Genomic DNA, 13,828 nt, shown 5'->3' with positions numbered 1-13,828 from the left:
GGATCCCGGGCCGCCCACGCCCCACCCTCCTCCCTGCAGAGGCGGCCACACCCGCCCCCGAGACACCCACCTCCCCCGCACCCCGGGCCTCCCTCCCCCACGCTTAAGCCCCCCACGCCTGGCGTCCTCCAAATTCCCCTTCCACTCAGAGCCCCCCACTTCCTGCCCACCCATCCCTCCCAAATCTCTGGCCCCTCACTCCCCATTTCGCGCTTCTCTGCTCACTCTGGGCACCTCGCCCCTCCAACCACCAAGCACGCCCTCTTTTCTCTGTCCCCTGGCACCGGCCCTCCACGCTCCCTCCCTGCGGGCCACCGGCTCGGCCCCAGGGACCCCACGCCAGGCCCCCGCGCTCAGGGCCCCTCCCCGCCGGCCCCCGCCCCGGGCCGGCCTCGTGCGCAGCCCCGGCCCTGCGCCCGCCCCGGGGCCCCGTACTCACGGCTGTAGAGGGCGATGCCCGCCGCGTCCGGGCCAGCGCGCACCTCGAGGCGCAGCGCCTGCTGCTCCGCGTGCCGCTGGATCTCGCCGTTCGCGTCGCCGATGGTGAGGAGGCGGGCGCCGGGGAACACCGACACGGCCGCGCAGGGCCCCGCGCCGCCCGGGACCGCCGACCCCGCGCCGCCCGCGCCCGGCCCCACCGCCGCAGCCGCCGCTGCCATCTTAGATCCGGCTCCAGGCCCCGCCGCCGCCGCCGCTGCGCCCGGGCCCAGGCCGCCGCCGCTGCCGCCGCCGCTACCGCCGCCGCTGCCGCCGCCGCTGCCGCCGCCGCCGTGCAGGCCGAGGCCGAGGCCGAGCCGGGCAGCGCCGCCTGCCGGCCACGTGCCGCCTCACCGCCGCCGCTGCCGCCGCCACCGCCACCGTCGCCGCGACCCGGCCCCGTGGCGCAGCGCCCCCTGCTGGCCGCCCTCGGTGCGGGGAGCTAGTGAGCGAGCGAGAGGGCGCCCCGTGGGGCGGGACCGGCCTCGCCCCGCCCCGCGAGAACGGTCGCCGCTTTGTGAGGTGGCTCCACCGCCCGGGAACTGCGGGGCGGGAGGGTACGTCGGGGGCGGTGCTCGGGCGCGAGGACACGCCCCTCGGAAGACTGGGCCCCGCCCCCAGGCTGGCGCCTCATTAACGGCTGCTTTCGAGTGAGGCGGTGCTGGGATGGCGGGGGCGGTGCTCGGTCGCGCGAACACGCCCTGGGCCCCGCCCCGCAGGAGCAGCCGCGCTTCGTGATGCGGCTTCCCTGCCCCGACATGGACACGCCCCTGAGACCGGGCCCCGCCCCTCGCGCCCTCCCGGCTTTGTGAGGCAGCCCGCAGGGAGGCGGGGCCCAGCCGCAACGAGGCCCCGCCCGCGTACCTGTCCGCGCCCTCCCACCCGGACTCGCTTTGTCAGGCGCCCCGCTCTGGGGACGGGCGGGGGAAAAGGCGTGGCCAGCGCCCGGGACACGCCCCCACCCCTTGGCCCCAACCTCTTACCCCGGCCCCGCGCACCGACCATTTCCGATGAGCCCTGACCTCCAGGCGCAACCTGAGCCGGGTTGAAAGGACACCTCCCCGACATTCGACCGATCCTCCTCCCTTCCCCATCATCTCTGCCCACACTCCCTTCTTAATCCTTAATGTTTGTCTCCTTTCGCACAAGATATCCTTTGACCTCCTCCCCTCTGAGCCCCTCCTCCAACATTGCTGAGTCCCGCCGGGCCAGGCGCAGGGCCCCTCTCCCACCACACGAACCCGTCTTCTCTCCGCATCCCCCTTCATTTTGGGTGACTCCATCCCTTTTGGGCGATACAGTGGGCTTGGGCCACTTCCCAGCCCCAGCTTTAACTCTTCCCTAGACCTCATTTACGCCTCATTCTTTTTTTCTTTTTTTGAGACGGAGTCTCGCTCTGTCGCCCAGGCTGCAATGCAATGGCTCCATCTCGGCTCACTGCAACGTCCACCTCCTGGGTTCCAGTGATTCTCCTGCCTCAGCCTCCCGAGTAGCTGGTACTACAGGCATTTTTTAATTTTTAGTAGCGACGCCCAGCAATTTTTTAATTTTTAGTAGAGACGAGGTTTCACCATGTTGGTCAGGCTGGTCTTCAACTCCTGACTTCAGGTGATCTGCCCGTCTCAGCCTCCCAAAGTGCTGAGACTACAAGCATGAGCCACTGTGCACGGCCCCTTTTGTTTTTGTTTTTTTGTTTTTCGTTTTTTTTTTGAGACGGAGTCTCGCTGTGTCTCCCAGGCTGGAGTGCAGTGGCGTGATCTCGGCTCACTGCAAGCTCCGCCTCCCGGGTTCACGCCATTCTCCCGCCTCAGCCTCCCAAGTAGCTGAGACTACAGGCGCCCGCCACCACGCCCGGCTGGTTTTTTTTTTTGTATTTTTAGTAGAGACGGGGTTTCACCATGTTAGCCAGGATAGTCTCGATCTCCTGACCTCGTGATCCACCCGCCTCGGCCTCCCAGCCGCCCGGCCTGTTTTTTTTTTTTTTTTTTGAGACGGAGTCTTGCTCTGTCGCCCAGGCTGGAGTGCAGTGGCCGGATCTCAGCTCACTGCAAGCTGTGCCTCCTGGGTTTACGCCATTCTCCTGCCTCAGCCTCCCGAGTAGCTGGGACTACAGGCGCCCGCCACCTTGCCCGGCTAGTTTTTTTGTATTTTTTAGTAGAGACGGGGTTTCACCGTGTTCGCCAGAATGGTCTCGATCTCCTGAGCTCGTGATCCGCCCGTCTCGGCCTCCCAAAGTGCTGGGATTACAGGCTTGAGCCACCGCGCCCGGCCCCCCTTTTGTTTTTTGAGACAGGGTCTCACTGTGTTGCCCAAGCTGGAGTGCAGTGGTGCCATCACAGCTTACTGCAGCCTCGACCCCCTGGGCTCAAGCAATCCTCCTGCCTCGGCCTCCCAAAGTGCTGGAATTATAGGTGTGAGCCACTGCGAGGGGCCCTCATTCTCCTTCATGTCCCTCCACCCCTACGCCCTTGTCATTCCACCTCCTAAACCCTCTAATCCAAGTACTGTTGCAGAGACCCCGGCATGGCACTGCTGCACTCCCCACACCCCTAGGAGCTTCCGCATACACCACCCTGACTGCCCCTGAGAGACGCTTCAAATTTGGTGAATTCAGGCATGCCTCACCCCCCAGCCATCCAACCATGGGATCCAGAGGTCCCCAGCTTGAAGGATTCCACTCCATAGAGGCCTGGGAACACCTTGACCCGTGTTATAATTAATAACTTAAGCAAGCCAGCAGGCAGACACACAACACACCCAAGGGCACCCTATGCTCAAAAACCCAGCAGGGAAGGGAGGAATTCCAGGGGTGTGCAGAGACCTGAGACCTCTTATGGCCCAGCTGGGGGACAAGAAGGGGTCCTGACATCTTCTCTGGTGGTCCTGAGGAGCTGAAGGTGTTGTCTGTCCAGTGCCAGGCCCATGCCTGTGTTCCCTTTCCCACTCCTCTGTGATGAAAATCCCCTTCCTTTCCTCTGTGCAATTCCCTGAGAAAGCAGCCGACAGAGCCCCCCTAGAAGTAGCTGGAAGGACCTCAGGTCCCCAAATGCCTGGAGACAGGAGGGGGCCCCCAGACCTCAGCCTCACTGGCAGGCCCGGAAAGTGCTGAATTCCGGGATCTCAGGCGAGGAGGACGTAGAAGTGGGTCTCTTCTGGGTCCTGGAGTTGCTGGGGGTGGCAGTGGTGCCTGAGTGATCATCCAAGGTGGCCGGGTCTTCTTCTGGCATCGTTTTCTTTGTCAATGGAAGAAGAAACACAGAAGTGGGTGATTTGGGGTTTCAGGATCTAGGGTTTCTCCATATTCTGAGCCTGAGACTCTGCCCAGCAGGTCTCCTCTCATCCTGCCTCCACCCACACCCACCTGTCCTGGTCTTCCCTTCTCCTGCCTTCCTCTCTGCTAAATTGGGGACCAGAGAGCCTGGATTCAAACCCCAGTTCCATCACTTTATAGCAGTGTAACCTCAGTTGTGTGGCTTAACCTCTCTATACCTCAGTTTCCCCTTCTGCAAAATGGGGAGAATGCTAGTACCCACCACTTCCTAGCGATTCTCCTGCCTAAGCCTCCCAAGTAGCTGGGATTACAGGCATGTGCCACCATGCCCAGCTAAGGGCTGCTTATGAGGCTTAAAAGAGTAAAACAGATAAAGCAAATGGCACATCATAAGCTCTTCTTTGCTAAGTGAACACAACTGTTAATATTATCTCCTCTGTTGGGCGCGGTGGCTCAGGCCTGTAATCCTAGCACTTTGGGAGACCGAGGCGGTGGATCACCTGAGGTCAGGAGTTCGAGACCAGCCTGGCCAACACGGTGAAACCCTCTCAGAAAAATATAAAAATTAGCTGGGTGTGGTGGTACAGGCCTGTAATCCCAGCTACTCGGGAGGCTGAGGCAGGAGAATCACTTGAACCTGGGAGGTGAAGGGTGCAGTGAGCCGAGATCCTGGCACTCCACTCCAGCCTGGGGAACAGAGTGAGACGTTGTCTCAAAAAATAAATAAATAAAAAATGAATAATATTGGCCTGGCGCAGTGGCTCACGCCTGTAATCCTAGCACTTTGGGAGGCCGAGGCAGGCGGATCACGAGGTCAGGAGATCGAGACCATCCTGGCTAACACGGTAAAACCCCGTCTCTACTAAAAATACAAAAAATTAGCCAGGCGTGGTGGCGGGTACTTGTAGTCCCAGCTACTTGGGAGACTGAGGCAGGAGAATGGTGTGAACCCGGGAGGCGGAGCTTGCAGTGAGCCGAGATCACGCCTCTGCACTACAGCCTGGGTGACAGAGCGAGACTCTGTCTCAAAAAAAAAAAAAAAAAAAAAAAAAAAATAATAATAATAATAATAATAAATAAATAAGGCCAGGCACGGTGGCTCATGCCTGTAATCCCAGCACTTTGGGAGGCCAAGGTGGGTGGATCACAAAGTCAGGAGTTCGAGACCAGCCTGGCCAACGTAGTGAAACCCCGTCTCTACTAAAAATACAAAAAATTAGCCGGGCGTGGTGGCGAGCGCCTGTAGTCCCAGCTACTCAGAAGGCTGAGGCAGGAGAATGGCTTGAATCCGGGAGGCGGAGGTTGCAGTGAGCTGAGATCACACTATTGCACTCCAGCTGGGTGACAGAACGAGACTCCGTCTCAAAAAAAACAAATAAATAAAAAATAAAAATAAAATAAAATAAATAAATAATATTATCTCCTCTTCCCTTCCCATTTTGAGCAAAACATTCCTCAAAAGTCTACCACCTCTTCTGCCTTGGAGGTTTCTGACTCTGATCCTAGTTAAGGAGAGATGAACTTCTAGAACTGAAGCTACTCAGTTGACATCAGTCTGGGGGTTCCACCCATAGTCCTGTTCCTCCCAAGCTGGGTGACCCTAGGCCCATTATCAGCCTCAATGTCCTTGTTTGTAAAAAGAAAATAGTGGATCCCACCTGAAAGGGTGTTACAAAGTTGCATATCAGACACCCTCAGCAAGGTAATGGGGAAAGCTAGAGACAGGTCAGCTGCTGCCTTATCATTTCAGCCAACAACAAAGCTGTATAAGGCTTCAAAAGGAAACCAGAGTGAAAGCAGAGACTCCAAAAGAAATCTGCATACTCATGGTCATGGCAGGGTTCTGCACACTAGCCAAAAGGTGGAAACAACCCAAGTGTCCGTCAACAAAACTTGGTGCATCCATACAATAGAATATGATTCCTTTTTTTTTTTTTTTTTTTTGAGACGGAGTCTCGCTCTGCCGCCCAGGCTGGAGTGCAGTGGCCGGATCTCAGCTCACTGCAAGCTCCGCCTCCCGGGTTCACGCCATTCTCCTGCCTCAGCCTCCGGAGTAGCTGGGACTACAGGCGCCCGCCACCGCGCCCGGCTAGTTTTTTGTATTTTTTAGTAGAGACGGGGTTTCACTGTGTTAGCCAGGATGGTCTCGATCTCCTGACCTCGTGATCCGCCCATCTCGGCCTCCCACAGTGCTGGGATTACAGGCTTGAGCCACCGCGCCCGGCCTGATTCCTTTTTAAAGGAAGAACAGGCCGGCAAATCCCAGCACTTTGGGAGGTCGAGGCAGGAGGATTACCTGAGGTCAGGAGTTCGAGACCAGCCTGGCCAACACGGTGAAACCCCGTCTCTACTAAAAATACAAAAATTAACCGGGCGTGGTGGCAGGCGCCTGTAATCCCAGCTACTCGGGAGGTCGAGGCAGGAGAATCGCTTGAGCCTGGGAGGCGGAGGTTGCGGTGAGTCGAGATCATACCACTGCACTCCAGTCTGGGCAACAGAGTGAGAACCGTGTCTCAAAAAAAAAAAAAAAAAAAAAGGAAGAACTTTTTTTTTTTTTTTTTCACTCTTGAACCCAGGAGGCAGAGGTTGCAGCAAGCCAAGAGCACACCACTGCACTCCAACCTGGGCAACAAAGTGAAACTGTATGTTAAAAAAAAGACATCCCAGCACTTTGGGAGGCCAGTGCAGGTAGATCATTTGAGGTCAGGAATTCAAGACTAGCCTGACAAACATGGTGAAACCCCATTTCTACTAAAAATACAAAAGAAAAAAATTAGCTGGGCGTGCTGGTGCTCGCTTGTAATCCCAGCCACTTGGGAGGCTGAGGCAGGAGAATCGCTTGAACCCAGGAGGTTGAGGTTGCAGTGAGCCAAGATGACGCCACTACACTCCAGCCTGACTACAGAGCGAGAGTCCGTCTCAAAAAAAAAAAAAAAAAATTAGCCAGGCATGGTGGCAGGTGCCTATAATCCCAGCTACTTGGGAGGCTGAGGCAGGAGAACCACTTGAACCCAGGAGGTTGCAGTGAGCCGAGATCATGCCACCCTTTACTCCAGTCTGGACAAAAGAACAAAACTCTATCTCAAAAAATTAATAAATAAAATAAAATTTAAAAATAAAAATAGGCCGGGCGCGGTGGCTCAAGCCTGTAATCCCAGCACTTTGGGAGGCCGAGGCGGGCGGATCACGAGGTCAGGAGATCGAGACCATCCTGGCTAACACGGTGAAACCCCGTCTCTACTAAAAATACAAAAAGAAATTAGCCGGGCGTGGTGGCGGGCGCCTGTAGTCCCAGCTACTCGGGAGGCTGAGGCAGGAGAATGGCGTGAACCCGGGAGGCGGAGCTTGCAGTGAGCCGAGATCGCGCCACTGCACTCCAGTCTGGGCGACAGAGCGAGACTCCGTCTCAAAAAAAAAATAAATAAATAAAAATAAAATAAAAATAAAAATAGGCCGGGTGCGGTGGCTCAAGCCTGTAATCCCAGCACTTTGGGAGGCCGAGACGGGCGGATCATGAGGTCAGGAGATCGAGACCATCCTGGCGAACACAGTGAAACCCCGTCTCTACTAAAAAAATACAAAAAACTAGCCGGGTGAGGTGGCGGGCGCCTATAGTCCCAGCTACTTGGGAGGCTGAGGCAGGAGAATGGCGTAAACCTGGGAGGCGGAGCTTGCAGTGAGCTGAGATCCGGCCACAGCACTCCAGCCTGGGCGACAGAGCAAGACTCCGTCTCAACAACAACAAAAAATAAATAAAAAATAAAAATAAAAATAAGAAAAATAAATAAATAAAAAGAAGAAAAATAAATAAATAAATAAAAATAAATTAGCCGGGCATGGTGGTGGATGCCTGTGGTCCCAGCTACTCAGGAGGCTGAGGCTGGAGGATCTTTTGAGCCCAGGTGATCAAGGCTGCAGTGAGCTATGATGGTGCCACCGCGCACTGCAGCCTGGGAGACAGGGCAAGACCCTGTCTCAAAAAAAAATTGGCAGGGGTGGTAGGTGAAGGTACAGATCCACCTCTGCGTGTGTTTGCCACATGCAGCTGCTAACAGTGGTTACCTGCATGTCTGCAGAAAGGAATACCAATGGATGAAGAAGTGTGACTTAGTAAGAAAACTTTATTGTATATTTTGACAGGTGAATGTTTTTCATACTGACATTTTTTGTTTGTTTGAGACAAAGTCTTGCTCTGTCACCCAGGCTGGAGTGCAGTGATGCAATAATAGCTCACTGCAGACTCAACCTCCCAGGCTCAAGCAATCTTCCCACCTCAGCCTCTTAAAGTGATGGTATTACAGGCATGAGCCACCACGCCTCGTCCTTAAGAAAAAAACAAAAAACAAGTAAAAACAAATAAAAGGCTGGGCACAGTTGCTCACGCCTGTAATCCCAGCACTTTGGGAGACCAAGGCAGGTGGATCGCCTGAGGTCGGGAGTTGGAGACCAGCCTGGCCAACATGGTGAAAAACCATCCCTACTAAAAATACAAAAATTAGCCAGGCGTGGTGGGGGGCACCTGTAATCCCAGCTACTCAGGAAGCGGAGGCAGGAGAATCGCTTGAATCCAGGAGGCGGAGGTTGCAGTGAACCGAGATCATGCCACTGCCCTCCAGCCTGGGTGACAGAGCAAGACTCCATCTCAAAAAACAAACAAACAAACAAAAATAAATAAATAAAAACTACCTCAAAAAGTGGGGAGAGGGGGCATCACCAGGCTGGTATTCTGCGCAGTGTGGATTCTCATGGAAACATTTAAATCGAGGCCTGCCTGCCGGGTTTTTCTTATGGCCTCAGGATTTATTCTGGAAGCAAAGACCTCAGAGGGCTGCACGGGCCCATGCCAAGCCCCCTTCCTTCCTGCCATCTGTATCCCGCGCACTCCTAGTCTATCTCTAGAACTGACCTCTCTCCGGAACTGCAGACTCCCCTCTCCATCTGCTCCCAGGCCGTGGACGACTCTACGCTCCTGACCCTCCAAGCCTCGCCCTCCTTGGCCTCCCTCTTCTCCTTTGGCCCCCTCATCAAAAACGAGCTCTGTGCTTTCTCTCCCCTAACCTGCATCTGATCACTTCTTCGAACTCCACTGCCAACATTTTGGGCCAAACCACCCACCCCTTGGTGCACCCTTGGCCCTGCTCTTCAGTCTCCAGGCTCCTGCCTTCCCCTGATCCCTGCTTTCCCCAAATCTGTCCTCCCTGCAGAAGCCACCAGAGGGCGCCTGTATGCACCTGAATCCGGTCCCCTCCCTCCTATACTGGGAACCCTCCCAGGCTCCCAGCTCAATAGCGGTCAAGTCAAAGCTCCCCATGGGGTCCCCTCCGACTCCTCGCTCCACCCCAGCTTCCTGGGCTGTGCCAAAAATGTGTCCTCAGCCTGGATCAATCATCCCCAATCTTCCCCACCTCCTGCTTGTCACCCATCTCAGACTTTCCTGATCTCCTGTCTAAAGCAGCTTCCGCAGCCAGCCAGCATGGTGACTCACGCCTGTAATCCCAGCACTTTGAGAGGCCAAGGCGGGTGGATCACCTGAGGTCAAGAGTTTGAGACCAGCCTGGCCAGCATGGTGAAACCCCGTCGCTACTAAAAATACAAAAATCAGCTGGGTGTGGTAGCATGTTCTTGTGATCCCAGCTACCTGGGAGGCTGAGGCATGAGAATCACTTGAACCTGGGATTCGGGAGTTGTGTGAGCCAAGATCATGCCACTGCGCTCCAGCCTGGGCAACAGAGCTAGACTCCGTCTCGAAAAAATAAAAAAAAATTCCTCCCCTCTGCTTTTGGGGGATATTGTTCCCCAACGTCACACAGTGTCAGAGCTGAGATTTAAACCTGGGTCTGTGGGACTCTCTGCACAGCTACATTTTGGGGTAATCTTGGCATTTTTACTTTTTTGTTTCTTTGTTTGAAATGGAGTTTTGCTCTTGTAGTCCAGGCTGGAGTGCAATGGCTCAAACTTGGCTCACTGCTACCTCCACCTCCTGGGTCCAAGTGATTCTCCTGTCTCAGCCTCCCAAGTAGCTGAGATTACAAGCATGCACCACCACGCCTGGCTAATTTTTTGTATTTAGCAGAGATGAGGTTTCACGATATTGGTCAGGCTGGTCTCAAACTCCTGACCCGCCCACCTTGGCCTTCCAAAGTGCTGGGATTACAGGCGTGAGCCACCATGCCCAGCAACTTCATTTTCTTTATACCCAGAGGGGACTGATCACAGCATGCATCAGATTGTCACAAGTCTCCATGAATAACCTCAGAGAGGCCACCAGGTCACCCGGAATCCTCTGTCACCATTCTGAGGGGCAGTAAAGACTGAGACCAAAGGCAGCACTGACCAGGCCAGGACATACCCCCAAGAGGCCTGCCTGTGGCCACACAACAGCCTGACGTCACCACCTTCAATCCCCACACCCCCTGGGATTTTTCAGAGCCAAAGCTTGGCTCACCAAGTCCCTGTTTAGTGATTCTGGGCTTTTCTTTGCCCCCCGCAGCTTAGAGACAGCAGGTCAACTTAGCCTCGTGGTGCCCCTTGAGCCCGCCCCATTCTCCAGGTAGGACGGTCAGCAGAAAACTGGTTCCAAGAAAAAGAACCACTCACCCCAGAGACGGTAAACAGGGAGTTATCGAAGGACATGTCTGAAACAGAAAGAGAAAGAAAACCCAGGACTGGGGACCAGTTGTAACTTCCCTGCTCCCTGCCATCCCCGCCCACAGGGAAGCAATTGGGGTCCATCTCCCAGCATCCTCTATGGTGCCCTTTCAACCCATTCTGCATGGTGAACTGTTCACAGCTACAAACGGAACCTAGTCCTTCTACACACAGCCTTCCTAGGGGGGATCTCACTGCCCTGGGGAAAATGGGAATCTTATTTCAGGCCTTCCAGAAGGAGCACCTGCCAGCTCCTCCTCCTCCCCAGGCTCTCCTCCAATTGCTCCATCACCTATTTTTTTGTTTTTTCTCGTTTTTGAGAAGGAGTCTCACTCTGTTGCCCAGGCTGGAGTGCAATGGCGCAATCTTGGCTCACTGCAATTTCTGCCTCCTGGGTTCAAATGATTGTCCTGCCTCAGCGTCCTAATAGCTGGGATTACAGGCATGCACCACTACACTCAGCTAATTTTTATATTTTTAGTAGAGATTGGGATTCACCATGTTGGCCAGGCTGGTCTCGAACTCCTGGCCCCAAGAGATCTGCCTGCCTCGGCCTCCCAAAGTGCTGGGATTAGAGGCGGGAGTCACTGCACCTGGCCTCCATCACCCATTCTTGTAGGTCTCTGCTTAAACATCACTTCTAGCCAGGTGAGGTGGCTCACGGCTGTAATCCCAATGCTTTGGAAGGCCAAGGAGGGAGGATCACTTGAGCCCAGGAGTTCAAGACCAGCCTAGGCAACACAATTCTTTGTCTCTAGAAAAAAAAAATTTAAAAAGTAGCTGAATGTGGTGGTGTGTACCTGTGGTCCCAGCTACTCAGGAGGCTGAGAGGGGAGGATCACTTCAGCCTAGGAGGTCAAGGCTGCAGTGAGCTATGATTGAGCCACTGTGCTCCTGTCTGGGTGACAGAGCAAGACTCTGTCTCAAAAACAAAGACAAAAACAACAAAAAACAGGGCTGGGCGCGATGGCTCATGCCTGTAACTGCCTGTAATCTCAGCACTCTGGGAAGCTGAGGTGGGTAGATACCTGAGGTCATGAGTTCGAGACCAGCCAGGCCAACATGGTGACACCCTACCTCTACTAAAAATACAAAAATTAGCTGGGCATGGTGGCTCACGCCTGTAATCCCAGCTACTCAAGAGGCTGGGGCAGGAAAATCGCTTGAACCCGGGAGGCAGAGGTTACAGTGAGCTGAGATCAGGCCACTGCACTCCAACCTGGGCAACACAGCTAGACTGTGCCTCAAAAAAAAAAAAAAGGAGGCCAGGCGCAGTGGCTCACGCCTGTAATCCCAGCACTTTGGGAGGCCGAGGCAGGTGGATCACCTGAGGTCGGGAGTTCGAGACCAGCCTGACCAACATGGAGAAACCCCGTCTCTACTAAAAATACAAAAATTAGCTAGGCGTGGTGGCGCATGCCTATAATCCCAGCTACTAGGGAGGCTGAGGCAGGAGAATTGCTTGATCCTGGGAGGCGGAGGTTGTGGTGAGCCGAGATTGTGCCATTGCACTCCAGCCTGGGCAACAAGAGTGAAACTCCGCCTCAAAAAAAAAAAAAAAGCAAAGCATCACTTCCTCAGGGGACCACCTGCCTTGTCCCAGACACAGTCTGGTGCTACCACAGGCTGTTCCCCATTGGAGAATGGGCTTGTGCACAGAGCGCACATCTGTCTTGGTTATAAAAGGACCCTCCCAGACCTCAGCACACAGGAAGTGCTCAGTAAATGTGTGTGTCAGACCAGGAATGAAATACAGAGAATACATTTCTCTGCTTGGGGTGCCTTCAAGAGAACATCCTACATGACAGACTGGCTGCCTCTCACCCCCTTGGGGAAGCTGGCAGAATGACATGCTCTGGAAGGCAAGTGTGGCCCCAGAGTCCCCGAGATAGACACGGTCCTTTCCCCATGGAGCTGGCTGTCCAGCAGAGGAAATGAGTATTAAATATGCAAGCACCCAATGATCACTTAATTCTGTTTCATTTTTGTTTCTTTCTTCCTTTTTTTGAGGTTTTTTTTTTTTTTTTTTTTTTTTTTTTCGAGATGGAGTCTCGCTGTGTCTCCCAGGCTGGAGTGCAGTGGCGTGATCTCGGCTCACTGCAAACTCCGCCTCCTGGGTTCACGCCATTCTCCCGCCTCAGCCTCCCAAGTAGCTGAGACTACAGGCGCCCGCCACCACGCCCGGCTAGTTTTTTTTTTTGTATTTTTAGTAGAGACGGGGTTTCACCATGTTAGCCAGGATAGTCTCGATCTCCTGACCTCGTGATCCACCCGCCTCGGCCTCCCAAAGTGCTGGGATTACAGGCTTGAGCCACCGCGCCCGGCCCATTTTTGTTTCTTTCTTCCTTTTTTTGAGGCAGAGTCTTGCTCTGTCACCAGGCTGGAGTGCAGTGGTGCCATCTTGGCTCACTGCAACCTCTGCCTCCTGGGTTCAAGCGATTCTCGTCTCAGCCTCCCAAGCAGCTGGAATTACAGGCACGCACCACCACGCCCAGCTAATTTTCGTATTTTTAGTAGAGACAGGGTTTCACCACGTTGGCCAGGATGGTGTCGATCTCCTGACCTTGTGATCCGCCTGCCTCGGCATCCCAAAGTGTTGGGATTACAGGCGTGAGCCACCGCACCAGGCCACCTAATTGTATTTCTACCAAGGGGTAAAAAGAATGGTCGGTCCTGGGGTCCTGTAAGTAGCAGGCACAGACCCTGTCTAGGGAGTCAGGGAAGGCTTCCCAGAAGAGGTGACCTTTAGGTTAAGTTAAAGGAGAGAAGGTGAGAACCCAGGGGAAGAGGTGGTGAGGGTGTGTTTTGACCCTAAAGGGAACAAGCAGTCACAGAAATTTGAGTGGCGTGTGATGAGGTCTGATGGCATTTGGAGGTGTAATCCTTTCCCCACCGGAGTCAGGAGTGTGGAGGCACAGACCTGGGCTGTTGAAGTTAATCTGGGCCCAGCAGGATTCTCGATCTCTGCAAAGGAATTCAGGAGAAAGTGACAGGGACCAGGGTTGCCCCTTGAGTCAGGAGGCTTGATTGGGAAAGCTCTAGCCCCAAACCACAACCAAAACATAGCCTTTGCTCCCCACCCACTGACCGATGGGTCTTCCTCACAGAAAAGCAGTAACATCCTGATTTCTGGAGCTGTCACACTGTAGGACAGCCCCTCGGCCGGGGAAAGAAAAAAAACATGGAAATTCTCTTGGGCCAGGTGCGGGGGCTCACACCTGTAATCCCAGCACTTTGGGAGGCCGAGGCGGGGGATCACTTGAGGTCAGGAGTTCAAGACCAGCCTGGACAACATGATGAAACCCCATCTCTACTAAAAAATACAAAAATTAGCCAGGTGTGGTGGTGCATGCCTGTAGTCCCAGCTACTCCAGAGTCTGAGGCAGGAGAATCTCTTGAACCCGGGAGGCGGAGGTTGCAGTGAGCTGAGAT

At 54.6% G+C, this 13,828-nt stretch overlaps 2 protein-coding genes across 7 annotated transcripts in view; both read right to left on the bottom strand.

Annotated features, from left to right (window-relative positions):
* LOC105473883 (coactivator associated arginine methyltransferase 1) overlaps window positions 1-772 on the bottom strand; it is a 53,118-nt gene extending 52,346 nt beyond the window's left edge. For both annotated transcript variants that reach the window (XM_011728086.3, XM_071086620.1), the window contains exon 1: window positions 440-772. In XM_011728086.3, the coding sequence (XP_011726388.2) occupies window positions 440-659 (220 nt within the window). In that variant the 5' untranslated portion in view covers window positions 660-772. The remainder of the gene's footprint in view (window positions 1-439) is intronic.
* A 2,399-nt stretch (window positions 773-3,171) lies between these two features.
* Window positions 3,172-13,828, bottom strand: part of C20H19orf38 (chromosome 20 C19orf38 homolog) — a 36,749-nt gene continuing 26,092 nt past the window's right edge. For 4 of the 5 annotated variants that reach the window (XM_011728586.3, XM_071086622.1, XM_071086623.1 and 1 more), the window contains 3 exons: window positions 13,317-13,360; window positions 10,346-10,383; window positions 3,172-3,710 (listed from right to left, as the gene is read on the bottom strand). In XM_011728586.3, coding sequence (XP_011726888.2) covers window positions 3,561-3,710; window positions 10,346-10,383; window positions 13,317-13,360 — 232 coding nt within the window. In that variant the 3' untranslated portion in view covers window positions 3,172-3,560. The remainder of the gene's footprint in view (window positions 3,711-10,345; window positions 10,384-13,316; window positions 13,361-13,828) is intronic. The other variant, XM_071086624.1, reaches the window with a different exon arrangement.

This window comes from Macaca nemestrina, chromosome 20 (assembly GCF_043159975.1).
Source record: "Macaca nemestrina isolate mMacNem1 chromosome 20, mMacNem.hap1, whole genome shotgun sequence".
Taxonomy (NCBI): domain Eukaryota; kingdom Metazoa; phylum Chordata; class Mammalia; order Primates; family Cercopithecidae; genus Macaca; species Macaca nemestrina.
This window is presented reverse-complemented; position numbering and strand designations above follow the sequence as displayed.